Source organism: Lutra lutra, chromosome 11 (genome assembly GCF_902655055.1).
Source record: "Lutra lutra chromosome 11, mLutLut1.2, whole genome shotgun sequence".
NCBI classification, from domain to species: Eukaryota; Metazoa; Chordata; class Mammalia; order Carnivora; family Mustelidae; genus Lutra; species Lutra lutra.
In genome coordinates, this window is record NC_062288.1 from 91,198,108 (window position 1) to 91,225,034 (window position 26,927).

General features: G+C 49.9%; 2 protein-coding genes across 2 annotated transcripts in view; both read right to left on the reverse strand.

Annotated features, from left to right (window-relative positions):
- SLC13A4 (solute carrier family 13 member 4) overlaps positions 1 to 7,839 on the reverse strand; it is a 40,222-nt gene extending 32,383 nt beyond the window's left edge. The window contains exons 1-2 of the mRNA XM_047694532.1: positions 6,983 to 7,839; positions 1,926 to 2,054 (exon numbers count right to left, since the gene is read on the reverse strand). Coding sequence (XP_047550488.1) covers positions 1,926 to 2,054; positions 6,983 to 7,081 — 228 coding nt within the window. The 5' untranslated portion in view covers positions 7,082 to 7,839. The remainder of the gene's footprint in view (positions 1 to 1,925; positions 2,055 to 6,982) is intronic.
- A 2,603-nt stretch (positions 7,840 to 10,442) lies between these two features.
- Positions 10,443 to 26,709, reverse strand: FAM180A (family with sequence similarity 180 member A). The gene is made up of 3 exons (XM_047695742.1): positions 26,388 to 26,709; positions 14,363 to 14,463; positions 10,443 to 12,927 (listed from the first exon to the last, which is right to left on the reverse strand). The coding sequence occupies exons 1-3, from the start codon at positions 26,461 to 26,463 to the stop codon at positions 12,583 to 12,585; spliced, it is 522 nt and encodes a 173-aa protein (XP_047551698.1). The 5' UTR covers positions 26,464 to 26,709; the 3' UTR covers positions 10,443 to 12,582.
- Between the last annotated feature and the right edge of the window lie 218 nt (positions 26,710 to 26,927).

Sequence of the window (26,927 nt, forward strand, 5' to 3'; positions counted from 1 at the left end):
CTTCACCGGACAGTCTTCCTTTTCTCCTCACAAAGTCATGTTATGCCCACAAACCACTGACTCAATAGATGGCCTTCTAGGTCTGGCCTTCCTGGCTGTGCAGAGGGGTGGGCCCTTGGATGAACCATTGCTGGCAACATCTCTACCGTGCGGAGGCGCTGAGTGGGCCACCCCTCTGGACGACTCCTGGCAGCCCTTGGAGAAAGAGGGACATCATCTACTTCAAGGCTGTCATGCTGCTGGCTTTGGGGCTGCCCATTGTGAAATACAAGATAGAAATCTTTTAATTAGTAGTTAGCTCACGTTAAATGTTAGTTAAGATTCAATTCTTTCTATAATGTCATTTTTTTCCTCTGCCCTCTGTTTTCACCCCCTGATTCATGGGCTTCTGGTGTCTGACTTTTAAAGAGAAATCTGTAGAATAAGTTTAAATGCTTTTCTTAAGAACAGTCGTGTTTAAGGTTGGTGGTTCTTTTAGGCAGGCCCTCAGACCAAACTACCTATTCTTGTTTCCACAAAGGAAGGGGACACTTTGGAGCAACTGCTGGGTGATGCAGGTCACAGCCTAGCTTTTCTGTGACTCTCCAGGATCTTGGTGTTGTACCCATTTCCAGGAATAAAAGCACTGCTGATGGTTTGGGGGCTCCCATCCTTTTTGACTACTACAGCTACCCATTGCCACCAACTCTTCCACCCCCAAACAAGAACAATACAGGAAAAAAAAGATTGCAACAAAAAACTCAGTGAAGACCAAAAACCCAAATACCCCAAACACAAACTAACAATCAGATTGGTCAGTTGAGTCTGTCTGGTAGAGTAGCAAGCAAGAATATACTTTGAAATCTAATGGGTATGAGTTTGAATCCAGTTCTGCTACCTCCTACCTTGGATTTTGAGTGTGATTCTTAACTCTCTGAGTCTCTTCACTCATCCGCAGAATGAAAATACTAACACCCACCTTGCAGAGATCTCAGGGGTATTACATTAAGTAATATAGTACTTCCACTTAGTGCCTGATTGCTTGTAGGCCTGCAAACATTGGTTCCCTTTCATCCTTCTTCTTTGTCTCTGTCCTTCGTCGCTACCATTCGATCTTTATCAGAAGCTCTAAGCAGAGACCAGGTGCTGTGACAAGAGTCTAAACAGAACCAGGTAGTAATGGATGGGGACCATCTTTCATCTTGCTTCTGGGTTCTGGTTGTGTTTTTCTTCTTTCCCACTTGTGCTGGGTGTTAAGTGTATGCCCTGAAATCTGACCACAACCTGGGCTCGATATTGACAATTTCTGGATGAGTTTTTAAGGATGCCCTAGAGAGAGAGAGAGAAAGAGAGTGGACAGAGAGGGCAGTTTCTAGGTAGACAGAGGTCAAGGAAAGAATATGCAGTAATCTTGAGTTGGGGAAGAAGGAATAGAAATTTTTTTTCTTTTTTTAGGGGAAGTGGATGAAAACATTGTCAGGACTCAGGAAAACATCATGAGTCTCTCTGTCAACACACATTTATTGAGCACTTACTGTATAGGGGCTGAGGTTTATAATGAGATTCCAAAGACCTGGGAAACCCGATTCCGACCTTTGATTCCTGCCTTATAGTTTAAGTGGATACAAAAGACTGAAAAAGGTCAACAGCAGGTTGCTTATAGGTGCTAACCCCCCAGTTCCTAGAGGGTTTCAGACTGAAGGAGCAATTGGATGTGATCAGTCGAGTAAGGCTTCCTGAAAGAGGCAGTTTGAGGGAGATGAGGGTCATGGGAGAGGAACTCAGGGCCTGGCATAGCAGCTGCAAAGGCTTAGTGCTAAGAGGTTTTTCCAGAGGGTGAAGAAAGCCCTGTCCTTAAGTGCTTTGGGACTCTCCCTTCACCTTGAGCCCTCTTTCACTGGCCCAGCAGGGCCCTGAGCAGGGAGCTGGGCCACCAATGTTCTAACCTCGCTGGACCGGAGGACTCCGAAGAACGGGTACAGGAAGGCAGGCACCAGTGCTGCAGCTCCGAGAGGCACGGCCTCAGACACCCAATACACAGCAGTCACGATCAACACGTAAGCACACGCAGCCTCCTGGAAGGGGAGGAAAGTGGGCAGTTAGTCACAGGGAGAACCACTGCCATGGAGAATCCAAATGAGACCCGGGGTGGAGGCAATAGGCATCCAGACTCAAACACGGGTCCCAGGACACAACCCTGGGAGGTTAGAGCTGGCCTTGGCAGGGCCATGTGGGGATCCATGGTGGGGCCCACACTTGGGTGTGTGCTGTAATGGCTGCTCCCTGGGTGGACCGGTGCCTGGCACGTGGTCTGTGGCAGCGACACCACCAGACTTAGGGTATCACAGCTCTGCCGGTGCCTGAAACTGTGCAGGATGGGTACTGAAATGAACTGTGTCCAGACCCAAGATCACAGGCTCTAAAGACGGAGCGCACAGCTCGGGCACGCGGCGGAATATTTTGGCATCGAGTTGATTGGATACTGGTGTTCTTGGGGTGACTGAAAGTTGGGATCCATTTGTGAAACTGATTCACGTGTGAGCTCTGAGATTGGCCCATTGTAGGGCTGGAAAAGTCTATGCCGTGGGGGGCTGTCCTGGGCGTGAAGAGCATCCCTGGCCTCTACCCACTAGATGTCAGTAGTAACTCCCGATTGTGACAACCACCTATGCCTTCAGAAGTTGCTAAATGTCCCTGGGGGGAATATTTGTGCCTGGTTGAGAACCCGTGTCCCTACCAGTGTCTGATTCTCACCGCTCTGGGACTTCATCCCCCCCTGCCTGATACACATGGAAAACATCCCTCCAATAAAGGGAATCAAAAGTGCTATCTACCTGCAAGGGAAGGCCTGGAAATTTACCAGTTTTCCCCAACACCGCCACGTGGCTGGCTATACAGCCTTGTGGTGCATCGAATAAAAAAGCACAACAATGTTCTCGACAACCAGCCCTCCTTAACCTCAGCCTTTAGTAGTGCTGGCCGCTAGGAATCCCACTGATTAACGGAGCTGAGAAAGGTCACTGACTTACTCTCGGGGATGAGGGGGTGACTTTCCAAGGACCTTAACAGTGGTCTTGGAGGGCCATTGCACAGAGGGTCCAAGCAAGCTCTGGGTTCCTCAATTTATACATCGTCCTAAACCATCTGGGCTCAGATCTGACCTGCCCTGAGGCTGGCTGGCAATCAAGGAGCCTGACAAATCTTGTTCTGTTTATCTCTCCCTTGGATTCAGAACGAGCGTCCTCAAACTCTTGCACAAAAGTTACAAAAGGTCGCCAGGATCCGTGAGGGGCGTCAGGAGTGATTAACCCAGCTTGGCTGGATGGGACCTTGCTCCCTCCTGATATGCATGGATTACCGCCTTGGGGTTTGAGAAATGGGAACAGGGCCCAATGATTGTTGACTGTGTAGCTCGCACTGAGATAGCCTCTGCAGCGGAAAGATCAGAGAGAAGTTAAAACTTTTAGAAGTTGCTGATAAGAAAACAGAATCAGGAAGGGGGGGAGATTCCATTGGAAAATAATGCAATTTAGAGAAATACTCCCTTTTGTTGCAGAAATAAAACTACATAAAGAATTTCAAAGCCTTTAGCCCCCTTGAGCCTACTTATTCCTATCTTTTCCCTGGGACACAGAATGGCAGGTCTTAACTCTAGCTGAAGATAAAAGGGACAGGCTATCTGTCCCTCCCTGAGAGCCCTTATTCCCTCCTAAGGACCTTTAGTCTTTCTTGTCCTTACAGGGCCCCAGATTAAGGTTAAGGGAGAGGGGAAGGGAAGACAGATGGAGAGAAAGAACCAACCTTCTCCTGGGTACCATCTTAGTTTGAATTAGGAGGATTTGGGTAAGCTAAGGTACACTTGTTGACTGTAATTACTGTTACAAATTAGAATAGGTTGGCTTGGAGGAAGTCAGCAAGCCCCCTTAAGAACAGGGTAAACCACCATCATCATTTTTATCTGGACTTTCCTTACAGCACGAGAATGGCCAAGAGTCTACCTCCAGAGGCCCTTTTCCATATTTCTCACCCCGTTCACCCATGAAATTTACATAAACTTCCTTTTGCTCCTTCTGAACCTTCTCAAAATTCAGTGGGTAAGCTTGTATTTAGATACCCTCCCCAAAAGCTTTGTGAGGTTTGATTACGGAATCCCAGGGCCCCACATCCATCCAGTGTCTGGCAGGTGGCTCAATTAAAGTTGGTTGAACTGAACTGGGTTCCTCTGCTGGCTACCGGGTTTCTCTTATCTATCTATTGGAGAGAATATTCTGGAAACCCTTGGCCCCTTATCACTGCCACTAGTTAGCTGGTGTGCAGGGGCTGAGGAGAATTCGGGCAGTGCCTTTAAAGCATAGTATTATCAGTTCTTTTTGGCTTCTGTTTACAAATAAAAGAGGGAGCTCAAAAGCGGCATTTCCCATATGGGATGTTTCCTGACTCTGCTACCAACTGATGTGTCCATCTGGTCCTTTCCTGTGCTGTCCGATCATCTCAGTGATGTTCCACTCAAACTTCACCAGAATGGGCTTGAGGTCTGTTTATTTGTTGTCATACATGACCATGAGGCCTTTCTGAAATTTCGTTTGGGACTTGGGTGTAGCCTTTATCCCTCCAGGGACACTGAGGCAGGTCTTGGTTATGGACAAGCCCCTCCTATGCCCTTCTCTTTTGGAACATAGGAGACCAAGTCGGGGCCCCTGGTGTTAGAGAGCTGGGCAGGAAAAAGGGGAGGGTCCTTCTAATGCTTCCTAGGATGTAGCTGTGGCTTAACTTTTGAAGAACCATTAGAAAGGCAGGCCGGGAACTCCGGCCGGGTCCCTTCCCTCAGCTCCAGCCTGGAGCAGCCAGGTCCCCTTTAGAATCCTGAGGATTCAATATCAGAATCTAAAAGTTTGACACGTGGGGAGTAAGAATGGGTGAGAGACCTTCTATGTGTTGGTTTGTGCTTACTGTGGGCACTGGTCACCTCAAGGTGATTTTATGTCCTTGTAGAAGAAGAGCAGAGCTCTCGCTGATACAGTGACACAAACAGAAATCACCTTTGGAGGGCACTCTGGGTAAGTGGCAAGTGAGCTGCATCCAGCTCTGAGGACACCGGCCATACCGGACTCCATCTAGCTGTCCCCGGGATTATGGGAGTCCCAGTATCCGTCCACGTGCACCGACCGGGAGGCCCTGAGGTAGTGTTAGGTTTAGTTTCCTAAAAGGCACTTCTTCTTAAAGGGGGCGAATTTGCACCTCTCCGGCCCCCCTGCAGTCCAGGGGATATTGGGCGATATCTGGAAGCATTTTATGTTGTCATAGTGGGAGGGGGGAAGAGACAGAGTCCCTTGGTCTCCGTAAGTCCAGCTGTAAAAATCTCTTCAAAGATTATGTACAAATCCAAACAGACCAGAGGTTCACCTGCTTTTCCTTTGCTCTCCTCTTCCCCCACCCCAAGATTTTTTTCCCTTCTTTTTAAAATAACACCTGTCTTCCATCAGAATTACAGATTATTTTGCCTACTTCAATAACTGGTATTTTATTTTGTTTCTTCTTGTGGATTCTTCTTACGAGTCATTGGTGACTGAGGCGCTCAAAGCCAGGTCCCCAGAATGAAAACCAGGCAACACCACACCCTAGAGTCATGGTCCTCCCAAATGGGGCTGACTTAGGGGGACACAGAGTGCCTAATACCACCACGGAGAGGAGGGCACTGTGTCTCTGGTGAACATTCCCTTAAGTGCATCAAATATTGAGTAAAAACAACAACAACAAACTTTGAAAAAAGAAAGAAAGAAAGAACGATCAGCCCATTTGGACAGAGCGGAGCATGGACTAGCAGGAGCCCAGGAAAACTGTCAGCAGCAATCACTGTCTCTGCTAATCCGGGGGCGGCTGTTACTCCGAGGCTCCCTGGCACTCTGGGGTATTTATTCTAGTAAAGATTTAGGCCCGTTTGTTTTTAAGACATTCTAATCCCCTCTATTTAACTTTCTAACTCAATGTTGGTTACCAAGTTACTCTGGGAGCTGCCTGGAAAAATCTCTTCCCCTCTCACAAACATGATTAACCTCTCTTAGCTTATTTTTCCTGAAGTCTTAAGGGTAGTGCCTGCAGGACAAGGGGCACAGCCCTGGAGAGGAGGAGGGGAAGGAAGAGGGAGCAGAGGAGGAGGAGGGAGACAGGGAGGGAAGGAAGGCGGGTGAAGGCAGACCCAAAGCTTTGGCACCACTGCTCATGCAAACTGCTCAAAAATTGGGTCATGGTCTAGAGTTGGGGGCTCTTATTTCTTTTTTTATCGCGTGGTTGAATGTACCTCCTTCAAGGGCATAGAGAAGGAAACACAGAGGATACACATGATCAAAGGGCTGTAGGCATGGGACTGGGATAAGATGCCAAGCTCTGCTTCAATGTAAAGTTCAGAGGGACTTCGGAGACTGCATTTCAAAGGGTGGTTAGCAGAACAACAGCCCCTGGTGGGTGCAAAGGAGTCCCAGTGCCCCCCCTCCCCCATGCCACCCCCCAGCTTCGCCCACGACCCCCCAGTCCTGCAGGGTAATCCCCTCCCTCCGGCATCACTCCCCTACCCCCACTGTGTCCTTACTGGGAGGCCTCCCTGCTCTCTAGCTCCCTCGCAGAGAGCCCGTCACATGGTGACCCTGTTGAGCCCAGGACAAATGCTGGCCCAGCAGCGTGTCCCTCTCCGCAAGGGCACAGCGTGTGGCCCCCGCTCTGGTGGCCCGAGGACGCGGTAGCACCCCTCAGCCGGTTCCGCCGCCCCCCCGCCAACCTCAGCTCTGGCTGGGGGCCATGTGGTCGGGGCCCTGGGAAGGGTGCGGAGGGACAAAAGTGGCAGCGTGGGGAAGAGAGCGTTCGAGCCTCCCCCAGAAAGACCCGTCCATGCCTGGATCCCGGGAGCAAATCTCGCAGAGGAGCAGCCTCGCACCCCATCCCTCGGCCCCCCTGCCCTCGCCCCCCCACGGCCGGCCCGCAGGGGCAGGAGGCGACGCGCGGTACTCACGCTGCTGGGGTGGAGCATGGGCAGGGGCAGCAGCAGGAGCGGCACGAAGATGACGAGCAGCAGGTTTCGCGCCCCGAGGAGGCCCTTGAGCAGGCCCATGGTGGCCCTGGGCGCCCCCTCCCGCCTCCCGCCGGCCGCCGGGGGCCTTCGCCTCTCACCACGCTGGGCTCAGTCCAGAAAGACTTCTGAAACCCTACTTGGCTTCCAAGAGTCCTCTCTTGTCTTGGGGGCAGAAAAGGAGGCCAGTGACAGCTCCTGTGTGCACAAAAAGGCTGGGCTCCTTGCCTCCTGCTTTAGGTGGGATTGGTGAGCATCGTTTCGCGCCCAGCAGAAAGGGACCGGGACAGGAGGATGAACCGAGGCATAGTGGGGGCCCCCGTCCCTTGCTCAGTAGTAGAGAAACGTCATTCTAGGGCTCGCAGAAAGCCCCCTAGCCAATCAAAGGCACAGCTCTGCTGTGGCCGGTTAGCCTTGAAGAAATCATGTAAAGGCTTTAACCGATTAAAGATACCGAGCGCATGGACTGGTGCCCTCCATCAGTTTTGCTCTCTCGGATGGCCTCTTTGGGGTCAGTATCAGTTTCTCTTCCACCTGTGCTGGCCGTACCCCTCTTCCCTTAACCCAGGCCCCCAAGTTGGTCAGCGGCCGGTGCAGACTTCAGACAGGGCTGGTCTTCTCTCCTAGGACCTGACACCTGAACTCGGTTCCAATTTCTCTCCTTCAAATTGGTTCCCCACTTATAATTTGCCTTGAACCTGGGCCTCCAAAGCAGGGGGAAAAAAAATCGCCGAGACTTTCCTTGCTGTCACCGGACAAAAATCCTGCTGGAGGCCCACCTTAACTTTCCCTCACCTACCGGGAGCCGACCCAGGCAGTGGCCCCGCCCAGGCCTCAAAGCCAATCAGTACGTCGGAAAGATCGGGCCGTATCTCTTCCAGAGGCGGTCGGTGATTGGTCCCAGCAGGGGCCTGCTGAGTCGGCAGAACCTAGGCAACTTGTAAAGCTTATTTTTGTTTCTCAAACATCCTAGGGGCTGCGGTGATGATCGTCATTGTGAACATAATCCCACGTACGCAGAGCTTTCCCTGGGAGAGCACTTACGAGCCTAGTCCTTAGGAAGATGCGTTTGCGGGCAGGGAGAAAATGAAATAATAATTCTGGAGAAATTCGTCCCCAGAGCGTACAATATTAAGCCCTTCGGACTTCCCTAATGACAAAGATCATTTACTTCGGCGTCTGAGTGAATAGGAAGCATCTGGGTCAGCAGAGGGTGTTAGCCTATAAGAAAGACCACAGACTTTGAGGGAGGTTGGGAAGAGTAGCTACCTCTCTGGAAAAGTCTAGATGCCCGTCTCATTTCAAAGGCTCTTGGAGCCCAGATGTCAGTGGTCTTTCATGACTGGAGTCGGTGCTCAAATGCTCCTCTCTGAGGCTCTTTAGCAAAAAAGAAGCAGAAAGCTCCCTTTGGCGGGGATGCAAGGAGGAAGGAGGTGGGAGGGCAGGGAGGAAGTTGACAAGTTCAGGGTCAGGGCCTTGGCAGCTGTCGCACTCTGCAGTTTCTGCTGGTTGGAGATCGAGAGAAACTGTCAGCCTCTTTTCTCAGAAGGGGCATGTGGATAAGGTTACCCATGTTTTTCTTGAATTCACAGAATGCAAGAATGGCATTCCAAGGTCTACAGTTGGAAATGATCCCCAGGCTAAACGCAGAGAGACTGGAGAAGTGACTCCAGAAAACCAGTTCTTCTAGACTTCCAAGGCAGGGGCAATTATGGACAGTCGAGGTTCCCTTCGAGGTTCTCTTGCCATTGTAGGATGGGCTATGATGACCCATCTCTTTAAATGCATGTGAAAGTCTGGCTACCATATTTGTTACATTCACGCCTCATCTTGGGCTGATTTTGAGACTCAGAACGAACAAGACCACAGGTGTGATGTCTGGGTGGCAAATACTAAAGAGGCTGGAAAATAATAAACAGCTGCGGAACTCAACATCCACCGTTCAACCCCTAGATCATTTCAAATTCCTTGGTGAGATAATCTGACATAACAAAGATCCCACTGAGCCTAGTAAACTTGATCAGGACATTTTTATTTCACCATAAGTGAATAATTGTTAAATAAAATTAGGTAAGGTGAGCGACACAGTTAAGACCAGTAGTTCTTCTTTGGGACTCTACTGTTTTTCAGATGAAGAAAACATTTTCCAGAACACTATGCTTGAGAGATAGAAGGCAGGTTCCACTCAGATAAGGTATCTAAAGTAGTCAAACTCTTAGTAACATCAAGTAGAAAGGCAGTTGCCAACCATTGTGGGGTAGAGGGTGGGAGTGCCAGCCATTGTGGGGTAGGGGGGGAGGGGAGTTGTTCCAGAGGTATCATTTTTTTGTAAGATAAAAAGTTCTAGAGATCTGTTCTGCCATTTGGCTAACACTATTGTACTGCCCAGTTAGACATTCACATAGTAAATTTCATGTATTTTTTTACCACAATAAAAAATAATGTAAGATGTTAAAATGGGTTAGGAAACCAAGGGGGCGCCATGTAAAGATCTTTGACAAGCGTTCACCTGTGGAAATCTCTTTTGACTAATTTATCACTGAATTGATTCTCTTTTAGATTCAAGGTAAGATGATGTTTCAGCACACAGATGTTTTTCACTGTCTCTTGAGTGACACCAGACGTAGCCAGGAGGATGCCAACTCTAGAAGATGCTTCCAGAATTTTTAGATCCTAAAAGTCCCCAGCGGTATAGAAATGGCAGAATTAGTTACAGGCAAATTGCATAAGTTACAGGAAAATTTCCAAAAGTTCCATAAGTTACAGGCAAATTTCCATGGCAGCCACCATGCTCTAGATCACTGTCTATGTGTACATATGGCAAAATGTGACCCGGTTGTGATTGTGGTGTTACGGTGTGGTATTAATGAGGCAAATGGGACAGTCCTGTTTCTGTCCAGTCTACTGCTTTACTGTTCATTGAGCAGAGGGTGGCGTCTTGGGGTGGAGGTGGTGAGTGTTATATTTGATTTTGCATGTAGATGAAGTTCTTGTTATAAACTGTTCCTGTGGGTAAGCAGTCAATTTGTATTCAGCCTAAAATAGTCATTAATAGGGTCATCTAGTAGTAATGAAAATGGAATTTTCTTTTGTCTTTAAAAAGATCATGCCCTTCTTGTTTCTATATCTTTTACAGTCATTGGCTGCCAGCTGCATAAATATGGGCCCCGATTTATAGCTACATAAGGCCTTCAATTTTTTGCTGCAGGTTGAACGAACCACCATTTTAGCACTGGTCCTGGGAATCATCCTCCCATTCATGGATCTCCTACCCCTCGGAGCAGCCATGTATATCATCACATGGACGGCAGGCCTTACAGGCGGTCTTTCCACCCAGTGACGGGAAGAAAGCACTTAGGTCCAACCTAAGGGTACAACCTAAGTACCAGGTCCAACCTGGTACCCCAGGATGGGATGCGAGACTCTGAGGTCGGGATTTTGCACAACGTGGAAGGGTTGAGGCCTCTGCTCACCTCCTCCTTGCCCCACACCCAGGGAAAGGACACATAGTGAAGGCAGACCATGAGACCAATCCTCCTCTTGGGAAATCCCAACCCTATACCTTGACCTTTGTTTGAGTCAGACAGTGATACCCAAAGGGGGTAGAAAGACAGTGAGGGTCAGAGTGCAAGTGGGCAGAGCTCAAGTGAGCAAAAGTCAGCCCAAAGAGACTGGGAGATGCCTCTAAGAAGTGGATACAAAGATAATCAGAATTGGGCCCAAAGATAGAGCAGAAGAGACACCAACTAAAATAAAGAGACCAGCTTAGTGACCATGTCAAAGAGAACACATAATTTAGAAAGAGAAAAACTGAACAAAAAGCAAGTATCATAGAGACTGCACTTGAGGGAGGTAAGAGAGAAGTACAACCAGGGAATGAGAACCAGAAAGACTGACAGTTATTAATCTTCTGAACCCAAGAACATGAGGATGCCAAGCTGTATTCTTCTCTGACGATGAATACCTTCTTCCTCCCTCCTACTATTTCTCCAAAGTGATTATGCAGCTCATGCTGCTCGGCAATCACTTATTCAAAGTTTTTAAGAAGTCCAGAGCAGCTTTGGGCATCATCAGATGACAACTCTTAAATACCCACTTCACAATCAAATTTAGCCTGACGAGGTCTCACTCTTTTGAAGATTAGATCTCTTGCGATGTTGGCCTCTAAAACCCAGTGTCCACCTAGGAGAGCCAGAAAGATCTCTGAGCTGGTGGGGAGTCTACATTAAGCCCAGTGCTTTCCTGCTAGCAGAGATCTTCATCTACTTTCTCATATTTAACGTAGAATTATAACAAGCCTAGCCATCTTGTGGGATAGCAGGTGCTAGCAGCTAAGAAAGAACATGCTGTGAAGGGTGGGTTCTGTTGGCAAGAAAGAAAAGTGCATCTTACAGCCTCACAGTGAGGAAGGTAGCAGAAGAGCTCACAGCACATGCAGAATTAGCAAAGCCTGGGGCCTTCCAGGATTGGGGCAAACAGTCCAGTGGACCCCTAGGTCCTGCTGTCCTCCCTGTAATAGCTCACTTAGCTCAGTGATTATGGACCTTTCAGATGTAGAGCGATCTTAGAGTTTATTTTATCCAACTCCTTCATCAGAGTGTTTCAAAGATATTGAATAAAAGCCTAAGGTGTTTCATATGTAGAGCTTAAAAATATACCAAGTTAATGTTGCTCAAAGGAAAGTTTTGGCCTTTGAAAGGGGAAATCCCGTCATCCGAAAAATTCGTTTTACTGGGAGCACCTCATTTTCTGATGACGCTAAATGATTTTAAGTATCTGGATAGACATGGCCTTTGGTGCCACCACTGCATTAGGGTGAGGAGGGTGACCCTCTCTGCATTAGCCTGCTCCCTCTGTTCAGAAGGCAAGGCATGACTGTTCGCAGCCTTTCTGTGGGCCCCTTTATGTTTCTCCTCTGTATTAGGTCAGCTTTCAGAGAAGAAGAATCAAGACCTATAGGTCCTAAAATTACTGATTCTCCAACTGACTCTTCTTTGTGACTTTTGGAAAAGGTGAGAAGTATATCTTTGACCGACAATGTATTTATTTGGCTATAGCTCTAGGTTGAGTTTTGTTGTTGTTGTTGTTATTGTTTTAATCTCTTACTATAGAACCTTTGGAAAGATGTTCAATCAACCTCGCAGCCTGATGTCTGCCCCTGGTCTTCCCGCCATGCCCAAACCTCGGTGCTGTCTCCTCTAACTCTGTGCTTGGCCTTGGGTGTTCATGGCAGTCACTCAGTGTTGGAGCATGGCTGAGACTTCTACATGTCACCAGGCAAATCACTGGGCCTTTGGAGGCATTTCAAATTCCCGCTCTAGCCCTTTCTTCCAGCACAGGTTGCACTGTGACACGAGTCAGACGTGCTGGTCAGGAATCTATAAGGGGCAAAGAACATGGCGGTGTTTATTTTAACCTCAGCTACTCTGAGTTGGTGGCATGGGCTTTGTTGCTGGGCTCTGTAAACGGAGTAGAGAGTGAAGAGTATTTGGATTACTGTGTGCATGGGTCCCTGCTCCGTGGTCCTGGCGCAGGCCAGTCTCTCAGGGAGACACTCTGGGGCCCGAGGACCGCATCAGGTCGTGCCGCAGGGCCTGGAAGAGGCTACGGAGGGACTGGGCCCAGATGTCCTTCTGATGCCCTTGGGATAGGGCTGTGCGGTAGGCCGTGTAGGCCAGGGTCAGCGCTGTCCTTTCAAAGTCCTCTTTCTTGAGGATGCCGGGGTGGCTGGAGAGGCTGGCAGTCAGCCGGCGGATGTCCGGGATGCGCTTGGGGATCACGTCGTTGCAGATGGTGCGGAAGTCAGAGGCCTTCCTCAGGGAGGCGAGCTCCTCGTCCTTGATGGAGATCTGCAGGTCAGGGCTGATGTCAAGTTCAGCTAGCAGGAACTGGAGAGAGAGGAAGCATGCAAGCATCACTGAGGACATCATTCTATTTATTCATTATCACGTATGTTCTTTTGGGGAGGCAGCTAGCTGTGCCTCCAGCTCCGACTTTCCCACTAGCTGTGTAACCCTGGATGAGTTACTTAACTTCTCTGAGCCTCACTTTCCTCCTCTGCGAGATGATCAGTGACAACAATACTGCACTGGGATATTGTAAGTAAGTAAGACTAATACAGATGGTGTCTAATATGGTGCCTGGTACAGAGCCACTATTTCAAGGACTGCTTATTATTCCTAGTGCCCTGGCCAGAGCACCAGTCCTTGCCTTCCTTTCTTCCTCCCACCCACCAAAGATCTCCTGGAGCACAAACTGACTATTTTGGGTAATTTAAAATCCGAAGCTGAATTCGAAGGATGCAGAGAATTGTGCTAGGAATTAGGTAGGATACAGAGATCTGTCCTCATTTCTCAACTGTTCTTTAAGAGTAGCAAGGAGTTTGCTATGTGCCTCCCCGGCTCCGTGCCAGGCTCATTCCAGGAACCTCATAAATACCTCTTGTCTGAATTCTAACTTGTCTCCCTGTCTCCAAGGCCTCCTGGCTCTAACCCATTCTCCATGCTACTATCTGCTGTCTTTCTAGAACAGATATGTTCCTGTGGCTCCCAAGTTCCAGACTTGGCTGAGTTTGTCCCCCAGGGCAGGATTTGAAATCTCTTCCTCTTCTGCCAGCTCAGCTGCTTGGCCTCCATAGGCTGTGTCTTAGCCAGACAATTCTGGGACATGGAGGATAAGAGAGGATGTCAAGGCAGGAGAGGAATTTTGGAGATCATTGTAGTTCCTCATTTAACAGTGGAGGGGATTCAGGCCCAGAGTGGGCGACGCGATGTCACCCATTTGATGGGGGCAGAACCAGAACAACAGCTCAGATCTTGAACCTGGAATTTGATCACTGAACCCATCCAAGCAGCCTTGGGGGTGTTCACCTGTGGCTTGGAGGAGGAGTGGGGTGTCAGGGGCCCGGGTGAGAGAGGCAGAGGAAGAGAGTCTCGGGGCGGCCCTTGCCCGTCAGAAACGGAGCTATCCCAGCTGTGAAGTTACCGGAGACATGGCTCTGCTTAGACACCAGGCGTGGCATTGCCCGAGCTCTCCAGACCACTCCTGCCTCAAAGCCTCTGCTTGGGAATGTTGCCCGACTCTGTGGCTGGCGGTGGTGCCTGGGGACCAGACGGAAATCTCTTATTTTGCCTCGACTGAACCCCTGATGCCATCATTCCCTGTCACAACGTGTGGGAGAGGGGAGGAAGACCTGACTCTGGGATGGGCGGGAGGCCACGAATCCACAAAGTCGTCTAGACCAGTCCCTCCGGCGCTCGGGTCCCTTCTCCAAAATACACGCTTTTTGCGTGACTTGAGTTGACCACTTTCCCTTCTGCCTACCTCATAGAGCAGTTCAACCTCCTCCAGGGAGCTCTGCAGGACGGGGTTCAAGGGCATCGATGAGGATCTCTTTGGCCGATGGGCAGCAGGGAAGAGCACGGCTGCAAGAAATGAGAGTTAACTCGAGGGGCTGCGGTGTGCATGTGTCCTGGAGGCCGGCCAGCTAGTCTGGAGGGTGACCGACGCCAGGTGGTGGTGGACCGGAAGCGGGGAGAGGTGGCAGATGACACTGGTGTGTCCCCAAGAGCTCCCAGGCATGTCAGATGTTACTGTTTCAGACCAATGATTTCAAACCTGGCTGCTCACCAGAATCATCCCAGAAAGTTTTGAAAAAATACATATGTCTAAGGGTATGTATCCCCTAGGGAATGTATGTAAAAACATAAAACAGAAATGAGCAAACTGCCACTCCCTCCCCAATTCAATAGATGAGTTCTCTAATAATACTGTTCCCTTTATCAATAGGAGGGGCTGGTTTATATTTATTGACAACCTTTTTATTTTATTTTATTTTTAAAAAAGATTTTATTTATTTATTTATTTATTTATTTGACAGAGAGAGAGATCACAAGTAGGCAGAGGGGACAGGCAGGGAGAGAGAGGGGGAAGCAGGCTCCCTGCTGAGCAGGAACCCAGATGCGGGGCTCAATTCCAGGACCCTGAGATCATGACCTGAGCTGAAGGCAGAGGCTTAACCCACTGAGCCACCGAGGTGCCCCTTGACAACCCTTTTAATCAGAGGAGCAGACTTCTGGCTGGTCCCCGACCATCTGAGACATGGCTGCCAAGAATGTGAATACAGGTGACAAAGTACAGGAAGGGAGCTGCCACAAGAAAGACCCTCACGCTTGGTCTTAGAGGAGTGAGGAGCCAAGCTCAGTGCTTCCCCCAAGGGCTGGCTGACTTAGAGATATGTTTGGTGGAGTCAATGACTTGTCGGTGTTATTCCTTGGTGCCTGCATTTAGAAGTTGCATTAGAAGTTGGAGGAAGATGGATAAGCTGCTAGAGGTAGAGGAGGGAACAGAATCGGGAATGGACAGAGGACAGATGAAGAAGACCAGCTATTACAGAGTATGGGAATACTCAGGACAAACTGCTGTTCTCCAGGATCATGCTGGGTAAGAGCAGACAGCCCCGTTCACCCCGCAGCCCCACCTTGTACCCGGGCACTGGTCACCCTGCTGCCTGCTGACAAAAAAAGGTGCACCTTCTTCAAGACATTGGTTCTTTTCTGCTGGAAGCTGGGGCAACTAACTGTAAAAACCCAAGAGATTTGGAGGTAAGTAGCGCCCCCTGAAGTTGTGTGAACCACGAGTTGCACAACTGTATGTCACAGCTCTCTTTCTTGATCATGGTGCCCTTGGAACACCAAGAGTCTAGGGATGTCCAGTGTACTCTGGCTAAGGAAGGAAGAGCACTGCCGAAGCATTTTAGAAGGTTTTCTATTGGAAGTGATAAAAATGAAACATCTTCAGTGTAAAGGACATTTCCTGAAAAGCTCACTTCCTGGAAAAAGGTGGTTTGGGTGTCGTATTGCTATAATACTGTTTACTCTGTAACTCATTTATTATTATTTTTAAATATATATTTTTAAGATTTTATTTATTTATTTAACTGAGAGAGAGAGCACAGAGGCAAGGGGAACGGCAGTGGGAGAGGGAGACGCAGGGTCCCCACTGAGCAGAAAGTCTGATGCGGGGCTCCATCCCAGGACCCTGGGATCATGACCTGAGCCTAAGTCAGATGCCTAACCGGCTGAACCCCCCAGGCGCTGCCTGTAACTCATTTATTATCTCTAGCACAGGTTCCTCCCGGGCTAGCATAAATATGGTTTCAGCACCCCCAGCAGAGCCTGGCAGGCTGACAAAATCCCCACATCGAAGGAGGCCTTGACGGGCCGAGTGACCATCTCTGCTTTCCAGAGCATTTCCCCAGAGCCTATGAATTGCCAAACATTAGATCCTATGCTGGCAGTTTAGCAAAATTTGTTTTCTTTGCCAGCAAAGTGCCAACTTCCCACAGAATCATGGTTTTTAGGGCTTGAGAAGACCTTGGCCTCTGTTCACTCATTGCCTCTGCCTACAGTATCAGGTGGACGGAGGCATCTCCTGCTCCACTGATTTGCAACCTTGACCGCACACTAGAATCACCAGAGGGGCGGTTGCGTGGGTCCTGGCTGCAGAGGCTCTGATGTAATGGAACAGGGTGCACATGGGACAGGAAGATTTTTTTCCAAAGCTTCCTAGGCTTCTAATGGCAGCTCCTTATGGCAGCTGAAGTTGAGAATCAGAGGGTGGTTGGCCTGACGTTGTAGAGAAGGAGCTGCCCTACCTCTTTGGCCACTCTTGGGTTAACCCAGTGGTTCTCACCCTTGACGGTATATCAGGATTACCTGGGAGCTTGGGAAATCCCGAATGCCCAAGGCCAGCTCCTAGGTCATCACAGTGGGCAGGCATTGGGTTATCCAGCCCCACAGCCAAGCAGAGGGTGCCTGCTGCGACGCACACCCCACTCCCATCTGATGGGGTCATCGGAAGAGACCAAGGCCATCTTGTTCTCGGAGACAAAGGAGTAGAGGCCCAAAGAGGGTGCGTACTATGACTTCACTTTCTCCTCGGTGGGAGATGACACTAGGATCAGATCCAGTCCTAGAATGAAATGTGACCTGCTTTTTTTCTGCACGCCCTTCTTTTCTTCTTACCATGGAAGGGTGGGTGAAATTCCCTTCCCAGGATAGGATCCGAGAGCAATTTTATTTCTTTAATTCTTGTCCCCAGATTCCATTCTTATTGTGAAATTACAGGTATTGGTCCCTTAGAAAAAAAAATTCATACCCCAGCAGGTGAAGAGGATAAGAGGGAATGAATGTCTTGGGCTTGGAGCCCTTTCTGCTTCCCGTCATCTCAGACTTGGGGTTGGCTGCCTTCCAGGAAGTTCTTCACAGCTGAACTGTCTCCCTGTGAACACCAAGACCCCTTTAACCCACACACCCCAAGTGGACCCTGAGTTCTCAAAGAATGGGGAAGAAAATACTTCCGGATTCAAAGCTCAACTTAATAATGAAAACACTGTTGTTTCCAAGAGACCTTATTCTGATTCTTTTAAAAATGATAACACAGTTTGGGGAAGACCGTTAGAAATAGCTTCAGCTTCTAGACTGGGAGACTCATCATTGCCCCAGCAAGTGTGCGTGTGGGGTGCACAGAAATCTGAAAGATGGACCCCTCCGTCCTTGTTCTCCTGCTCCACATCGTTCCTTCTGCGGGAACCTTCTGCGGGAGCTCTGCCCATTGCTGTGACTGCATAGACGGTGTGTCCGGCAGGTGCTTTTCTACGGACCTGGGTGTGGAAGCGCGGGTCCAGACACCTGAGAGGCCCTGGGTCTGGCTCTCTGGAAACAAGGCAAGGCCTGGAGAGGATAGATTTGCCTCCATGGAGATGCTGGTGGTGGGGCGGGGGGTGACGAGAAATAAGCTATGTCTGGTCCCCGCAAAACAGTGGGTAAAAGGTTAAATACACAGTCACTCCCGATATTCTTGTCTACGACGGGGAAGGCTGGACTCTGCCAGAAATGCAAATGGCCCACGTAAGAGCTGACCAGCTCCCAGAGGCATGGATGTACGAAGCTTTAAACTAGACTTGCTCCTGCGTGGTGAGACACACAGTCCTGCTCCCCCAGAAATCTTTCTCTGCAGCCCTGCTGCCCACCCGTGTCCTTTCTCTAGCTCCGTATGCCCTCTGCGTCCTGTCTCCACATTTCACATCTTGCTGTTTGTCATCCTGAAGGCGTTCATCTGGGTGGCCGGCCAGCTCCTGGAAGCGAGGGAGGAAGCTTATGCTCCCCTTCCTTGACCTTGATGTCTGCATAACCCTGGGCTTCAAGGGAAGGCTCAGTATATATGTGGGGATGATTTTAAAGATGAGCCAGGGATTTGGGGGGCGCCTGGGTGGCTCAGTGGGTTAAGCCTCTGCCTTTAGCTCAGGTCATGATCTCAGGGTCCTGGGATCGAGTCCTGCATCGGGCTCTCTGCTCAGCGGGAAGCCTGCTTCTCCCTCTGCCTGCTGCTCCCCGTGCTTGTACTCTCTGCCAGATAAATAAATAAAACCTTTAAAAAAAAAAAAAATAAAGACGAGCTAGGCATTTTTTAAAAGCCTCACAAAACCAAAACAGCCACAGGGACTCTTTAGGCTCTGCTGGGGTTTTCCTGTCCTGCCAGCAGCTAGTTCTTTGCCTACCTTGTTGGAAGTCATTGTTAAGTTGGCTGTGGGTGATTAGTAAACTGCCTGGGGCAGCCCAGCCTTCACCTTGCTGATGGGAGGGAGACCTGAGGATGGCCATTAGCGACAACACCTTCTCTGAGAGAGGGGACAGCAGGGAGCCGTGTGGGAGGCCCCAGACGGGCAGAAGGGCCCCATCTGAGCACGGAGCCTCAGGCAAGCAGGCTACTGGGATAGGTTTGTGGAAATCACTGACTTCTTGTGCCTTTTGCTTAATGTAAAACTGGGCCAATTTATTTTCCTCTTCTCCACTCAACACTCGGCAACCCGCCCACTCTCCAGCTGTTTCTTGAGGACGTGAATGTGCCCACGAGGACCACTCAGGGTGACCAGGGGACATCAGAAGCTTCCACGTCTCCTAGCACGAAGGTCTGCTGCACACGGCTGGTCTCGGGGCAGGAGGACCGTGAGCGTGCGTCTCCCGGATTCCCTGGACAAAGGAGCCTTTGCCCGGGGGGACGTTGAGGGTCTAGGATACATTGGACAGACCAGCACAGAGCAACGGATTTGCTCGCTACAAGTCATGCAGGTGCACTGAGCCAGTCGGGATCTGGATCCAGAGATTGAAGAGTCCTGTGCTAGGGCATGTTCTGTCCCTATCTTCTGCTCAGAGACGCGTTGGGACTGCAGACCCAGGTTGTTAGAACGTGAAGCTCAGATACCGTAACAGCACACGAGCCCACGGTGTGCTAGTCAGCGTGCCCTGGGCTTTCCGTCTGCACTTTGGGAGGTGAGTACTAACATGCTATCGCATAGATGAAGAAACGCGCAGGTTAAGAAACTTGCCCTAGGCCACCCAATTTGTTTGCCGTAGGACTGAGATTAAATCCAGACCTCGGGCTCCCAGACCCGGTCTCACGATAGGGAGAACAATGCTATCTTTCTGTAGGTGTATCGGGCCTCAGCCTGGGCTCGGGAAAGATAGCATAGTTAATTATGAATGAATGCAGTTGGTATGATACAGATTCTGAAATGAACCATACGTAATTTTTTTTTTTTTTAAGAGAGAGAGAGTGCGGTTGATGGGGGAAGGCAGAGGGAGAGAGCATCTTAAGCAGGCTCCACACCCAGCACAGAGCCCGGTGGGGGGCTTGATCTCACGACTCTGGGATCATGACCTGAGCCGAAATCAAGAATTGGTTGCTTAACCGACTGAGCCACCCAGGCACCCCTTGCCACACATGATTTTAAAAATTCTTTAACTTTGATTTGTAATCCTGTGATACGCAAGGTCCCATCACTACAGCCCTGTGATCACTCTCCTACATAGATCCCCCAACTCCTTTGCTCCCCCTTTTGTGCTTCTGCAATCACTTGGCGAAGTCATAGCCCATCTCGTCACCTGTCCCCTGCTGCGCCCGTGCACCCGAACGTGGCCAGGGGAAGCCACAGCCGCGTTACATGTTCTCGTTCTGAGCTCACCGCCGTTCCGCTGGCGGGGGCCTCTTCGTGCCACCCGACCATGCTCTGGCTCTCCTGGTTCCCCTCACTTGGCTGCCTGCGTCTTGTCCACACACTTGGACTTGTCCTTAGCCCCTGTGCCTGTGTGCCCCCTGGGGCAGGCGTCTCCCTGTGTGCAAGCGACACCTCCATGAAGGCGGCTCTCAGCCTTGCACCTGTTCTCTCTCCTCTCCCGCGCCTGGCCTTTCCCCTCGCTGCTGGATCTTGTGCATCAGCACGAACACTTCGGTCTTAGAAAATTAAAGCCCGCTGTACCGGCTTCCCTGCTCACCTCCCTCTTCGCGGTGCGAGTCCTGCCTCATCCCCGCGCTCAGCCCTCCCGCCGCACGCACTGCCGGGCTGACCTCCAGCCTCACCCTCCCGGCCCGACATCAGTCCCCCGAGCTGCCGGCGGGCGTGTTCTTGCCCCTTTGTAACAGCTCCTCTCCTGACCCCAGACCCAGGCCAACCCCAACACACACACACACACCACACCACACCACACCACACCACACCACACACAACCATGCACACCACACGTACCACGTACGCACACACCACACACATCACGCACACACACATACACCACCCCCCACACCCTTACCACATCACTCCCCCACACCCCCCCATGCCACACATGTACCATGTACACACACACCACACACATCACACACACACACACACACACACCCCCACACCCTTACCACATCACTCCCCCACACCCCCCCATGCCACACATGTACCATGTACACACACACCACACACATCACACACACACACCACCACCCACACCCCCCATGCCACACATGTACTACGTACACACACACCAGACGCATGCCACACCACACACACATACACCACACCACATACCACACACCATGCATTCCACACATACCACGTATGCACACACTAGACACATATCATACACATACACACATACACCACCCCTACACCCTTACCACACCACACACACACACCCCCCGCACACCCCACGCCACACACATACCACGTACCCACACACCGGATGCATGCCATGCCACACTGCACACACATACACCACACCACACACCACACACACTCCACATACGAATGTACCACACCCCCACACATACCAGACACATGCCACACACGCAGGCACACACACCACACACATACGTACACCATACGCCCCCACCCCCCACACAAACACACATACACACCACACACGTGTGAACACTGCTCTCCCTGCACGCCCATCCTGCTGTCTGTGGTCTTCCCCACCTTTCTCAGTTGCTCAGGCCAAAAACCTTGGGTGTCATCCTCCATTTTTCTCTTTCACATCGCACATGCCGCCAGTCAGTGAATCTTCCCAGCTCTACTTCAGGATATATCCGGAATCCGTCTACTACTTGCAACATCTTGGCTAGACTCTGGTTCAAGGCTTGGGTGCCTCTCCTAAAGTTGTCTTAGCTTCCATCCTTGGCTCCCACCCTCGTTCTATTCTATTCTTTTTTTTTTTTTTTAAAGATTTATTCATTTATTTGAGAGGGAGAGAGAGAGAGAGAGCATGTGTGAGCAGGGGGAGCGGCTGAGGGAGAGAGAATGTCAAGCAGATTCCCTGCTGAGCCTGGAGCCCAATGTGTGTCTTGAACTCATAACCCTGAGATTATGACCCAAGCTGAAATTGAGAGTCAGATGCTTAACCGACTGAGTCACCCAGGAGCCCCATCATTCTGTTCTTAATACATCTAAAGTGAGTCTGTGAAAACATAGGTCAGAGGCTGTCACTCCTTTGTCCAGAACTGTCAGGGCTTTTCATCTCACTCAGAGTAGAAGCCAAAGACCATCAAATGATCTTGTAGCTATGAGGTGCTACATGATTTGCCTTCTTCCTGCCTCTCTGAGCCTGTTATTTCCCCGTACCCCACTCCTGCTGCTGCCACCACAGCCACAGGCTTCTTCACTGCTCTGTGAGCATACCAGGCATCTTCTGCCACAGGGCCTTTGCGCTTCTGTTTCCTCTGCCTGGGATACTTTTTCCAGGGATTGCATGGCTTACTACTCAGTTTCCTTCAGGCCTTTAGTCACCTCCTCAGGGACGCCCTCCCTGATTTCTCTATTTAAAATTGTAATCCTTTATAGTCTGTCCCTAATTTATTCTCATCAAAAAAACCAGATGTCTTATTTATACACGTGTTTATATCTGTTTCCCTCACTTCTTGAGGACCTGGGTTCTTGTCTGTTTTGTTTGGTGCTGTATTCCCAGTGCATAGCATCTGCCCACAGTTATTGAAGGAGTACATGATCCCATAGAAACACATTAATTACCCTTGTCACGAAACCCCATTCTTTCCAAACAGAGTGCTTTACTAAATCCTTTTCTCCCTCCCCCCCAACTTTTAAAATAGGCTCCACAACCAAAGTGGAGCCCAAGGCGGGGCTTGAACTGTAGACCCTGAGATCAAGACCAAGCCGAAATCAAGAGTCAGATGCTTAACCGACTAACCACCAGGTGCCCCTAAATTCTTTCTTTCTTTCTAACAGGATAATTCTAGAATTTATTTTTAGTTCCAAGTGCCGACTAATTATCAAAATGTAGATGTGGTCTCCTATCTCTACCACCCCTTCCCTTTATCTCCGAGGAGCCTGCATTCCTGCCTGGGAGAATCTCCTTTTAATAATCTCAGTCAAGGCTGACACCTTAGCCTTCCGAGCTTTCTTGCCCAGACATACAGACAGAAGTCTGTTTAAACGGAAGAGGCTGTCTTTTCTCTGCAGCCTGACCTTCTCGTTGACTTCTTGTAATCTGGGATAAAAATCTTTCTTCCCACAATCTTCCAAATATGTTTAATAGAATAGAACGGTATTAAGGCTAACCACGGCTCCCACACAACTGTACACACCATTTGTACCAAGGAGCTTGCTGGAAAGGATTCAGACTGCACGCGATATCAAGCCAAAATACGATGCTTTTAACGAAGCAGTTGAAGAACTCCATGGAAATGGCGGGTGTGGATAGGAAAAAATCTCATTTATGAAAGATCTTTTGTGAGATCTTACTGATGTCATTTACTTTTCTGCTCCTGGGCCAACCCTTCAGAAATGCAGTGACATTCTGGGGGATCCAGGATCTTGGCCTGGTGTGTTGGGGTCTTCTAGGAGTGGTCCTGAAGGGGCCAGATTGCCCCCCTGGCCCCCCCGCCCCCCTGGGCGGGGGGTCCTAGGGCTGCAGGGAGGACCCGAGACTGTGATGCCACGGACGTGGGGTAGGCGACAATACCCAGCTCTAGCCTTCCAGCTGAGTGATCCGGGGCTCCTTGACTGCTGGCCGGTCCTCCAGTTTCCTTACCTGTGTGCGGATGGTCACTGGGGGTGACTGGGGCTGCGGGGTGGGGGGCGCTCAGTTACATGAGTCCTGTTAGTCAGTGCTTACTGTACACTCATCACAGGCCCTTCCCTTCATGCCTGAAAACACACCCAGCACTAAAAGGGACTCCTGAAAATGACATAAATTCCACCAGCCTTTCCTATTAACCTACTTTTAAAAAGAATAATTTGCATGTATTTAATAAAAACAGCTATAGTATGTAATACATACATTTTTTTTCCCCCTTTCTTCTTCTTCTTTTTTTTTTTAAAGACCAGTTAGTTCCCCTCAGGCCCCCAAGTGGGGTTCTGGCAGGACCTGGGGGCTTGGGCCAGGTGTGTCTGGCTTCCAGAAGGGCCTCGATAACCACAGGTGAGTCATCAGGTCTCGGTGATGTTGGTGGGGCTGGAGCAGCTGGCTGGCAGGGCGGAATCCTAGAGAGCGCTTCTAGGGAGAGGCCCCTAGAATGGTAGGAAAATGTCCTGACAGCAGGGTGTGTTCCTTTTGGGTTTATTTCTACATTTCCACTTAGGGGCAGGGAGTGGGGGAGGGTGGAGGCCTGGGTGCTGATGCTGGGGTGGGGGAGTGGGGATAGAGGTGGGATGGAGGAGGGTTTTCGGGCAGAGGGGCAGGCAGATGTGTGGGAAGACTCTCAGGCTGTGTCAGAATTCTTCTCTCTCTCTCTCTTTTTAAAGATTATTTATTTATTTGACACAGACACAGTGAGAAAGGGAACACAAGCAGGGGGAGTGGAAGAGGGAGAAGCAGGCTTCAGGTCGAGCAGGGAGCCCGATGGGTGCTTGATCCCAGCACCCTGGGCTGAAGGCAGACGCTTAAGAACTGAGCCATCCAGGGGCCCTGACTGGGAATTCTTCTAAATTAGGCCTGGTGCTGGGGTGGGGCTTGGGGTAAGGATGAAGGCGAAAGGAAGAGTTAAATACATTAGGAAAAATTATTTTTATTTGGGTGTGAGACTCCCATTCCATTTTGAAAAAATGGCAATTGGGTATTCCTTTTATAATTAGGAAAAAATGTTAAAAATGAAAAAAAAAAACTATGTGGAAGACTTTTGATGTTGGTTGGAAGGACGCTATCACTTGTTGACTCTGCCGGGAACCACTAATCTAGGATTTAACAAAGCTGCCTCATCAGTGCCTCTGTTCCAGCTGTGCTGGCTTCCTGTCTCTAGATAGATTTGTTATTATTATTTAGGGACCGACCTTCCCCAGGATGTTTCTATAGAACCATCTGTTAAGTGAGAACCTCAAATTTTCCTTAATGAATTTTTTTTGTTGGTTTAAGTGATAGGTAATAATTCACATTGATAAGCTTCTTCACCATTTACAAAACATTTTATTTACATTTTGAATATGACCCTCACCACACACGGTGAAGATTAGCTCTGTTACGGGATTTGTTAGTGAACCGAAGCTCAGAGAGGTTAAGAGACTTGCCAGACATCACACAGCCAATGAGAGGCAGAGCTTAAATCCTTGAGTTTCTTGCAGGATTGCCCATGACGTGGCTGTGGTGTTTACAGCCTTGTTAGATATCCACTTAACTCATTTGGCTTTCTAACAGCCCGTGCATTGGGAGGGTGGGTATTACCATCTTTTTTCTAATAGGCAAATGGGGAAGGCTCCCGGTAGCACACAGAGGTTAAGTGGCCGAATGTAACGCTGCGGTCTCTTTGCTCTCCTAAGTGTTGCCTCCAAAATTTGTGCACATCATGAACAGGGAGGGTGTGTGTGTGATGTTTCCAGAAAAAAAAGGAAAATGCTCCATTAATTATTTGCCTCTGGGTATAACAATCATTTCACAGCTTAGCTCAGAGAAAGCTCAGAGAATTGGCAAATCACTGATCTCAAGCTTGAAAGTGAGAGAATAAAACCCAAATAAGTGAATGGCCTCTGCCCCCAACCGTGTCAGTTCATTTGCTCTGTGCATCTCCCGTCCACACTGGTGTCCGCACTGGCGGCTCCTTCCTTCCCCAGCACTTTCCTTGAGAACCTGGAGGCTCAGCCCCACCCCCACCCCTCCCGCCATGTCAGTCTGGCGTCCTCTCTTGGATTTCTAGAAACACCTATGGGCCTGCCTTCTTTTTACAGTGCTTCTGGGGAGAGAGACCTCAGCTGACTTTAGGCAGTGGAGAGGGTTGAGTTCTGCACAGAGGGGTCCACACTACTGCTCCCTTGGTCCCCAGCAGTGATCAGCTCTAATTGGCCAGTCATGCTGCCAGGCTCTACCACCTGGAGCCAGTCCTGAGCATACAGAAAAGATGCCATGGGGTCCTGAGGGAAAGGAAGTTGGCCACGAGGGAACAGCCTTGCCGGGCTCCCTCCTTTTCGAGGTGGACCACTAGGCAGGTGGGAGCTGACTCACACCTGAGGGAACACTAAAGGGTCACTCTTCTGCCACTGGGCCGGCTCTGCCCAGATGGAAAGATTGTCCACCCCTGCTCAGAAGCAGCATGGAGACCTCCATGTGGACAGCCAATGCCCTGGGCCTCTTGTTGGGGTCCCCCAGTTAGCAGGCCTTCTGCACCCCAGCACCCACCGTCCCACAATACTAGCATCAGTTTTGGTACCCGCTCTTCACATGCCCTGCCTGGCTGCGGCAGCTGGGGGTGGGGGGAGTTGCTCAAGAGAGTCTGCTCACATTCTTAGAAGCAAAGATGACTTAGCTTTGGCATGTCAGAAAGGCATGCCCTCTGCGTTCTTCACCTCAACTGAGTTCCCTCAGCGGCTTTGGTATTTTTCAGTGTCCCATCCCTCATCAGCTTCTAGCACCTTCTAACATGTCAAGAAGCATCAAGACATTGGCAGAGAGGAGTTAAAAGGGGGGGGGGTGACGTAGGGCTTCTAATCTCCTTCTACCACCCTATTCTCTCTCCCCTCAGTTCCTAATTGTATTTACAAAAGAGTAATGCACGTCAAACAGAAAAATAGAAAGCAACTTACCCCTGCTCCACCTATGGGACACAGTAGCCTGGGTATTGTAGCACAACAGCAGAAGCAGCAGCGTTTTCCAGCACATCTTCTCTTCCAGAAAGGTGAAAAGTTGTCCTCAAACCCAGTGGGACCTTAGGAGCTACAGGTATGCCCGTACTAGTCCGCCCAGCACGATGATATAGTTCGTACCCCCCTTCCCTTTACAGAAGTGCAAAGATGCCCTCTCCTGCCCCAGAAGGGTGGAGGCAGAGGCAGCCTCTTGTGGGGGGGAGAAGGGGGGCAGGAATTGGGACTTCTGCTAATTCGACTCTCTCCGGGATTGGGGGACTGGGCTTCCACAGAGAGACTCTGTTTTTGAGCACATCTGGAGTGACTCATGGGGCATGTGATCTCCTTGGCAGTAGGGCGGATAAATATAATTTCTGTACTTGAGTTCCATGTGTTGGATGGACCCACTGGAATTTTTCTTTAACAAACAGACTCGTGGAACTTGTTAGAGAACCCGGCAGAGAGCTGGCTGCTGTCCCCGTCCACACACACACACACACA

Excerpts from the sequence above, each read along its gene's own strand:
- FAM180A (XM_047695742.1), bottom strand. The coding sequence starts at position 26,463 with ATGTGCTGGAAAACGCTGCTGCTTCTGCTGTTGTGCTACAATACCCAG. Across the intron at positions 14,464-26,387 it reads GTCCCATAGGTGGAGCAGGG|CCGTGCTCTTCCCTGCTGCC; the intron begins GTAAGTTGCTTT and ends CATTTCTTGCAG. Across the intron at positions 12,928-14,362 it reads AGGTTGAACTGCTCTATGAG|TTCCTGCTAGCTGAACTTGA; the intron begins GTAGGCAGAAGG and ends CTCTCTCTCCAG.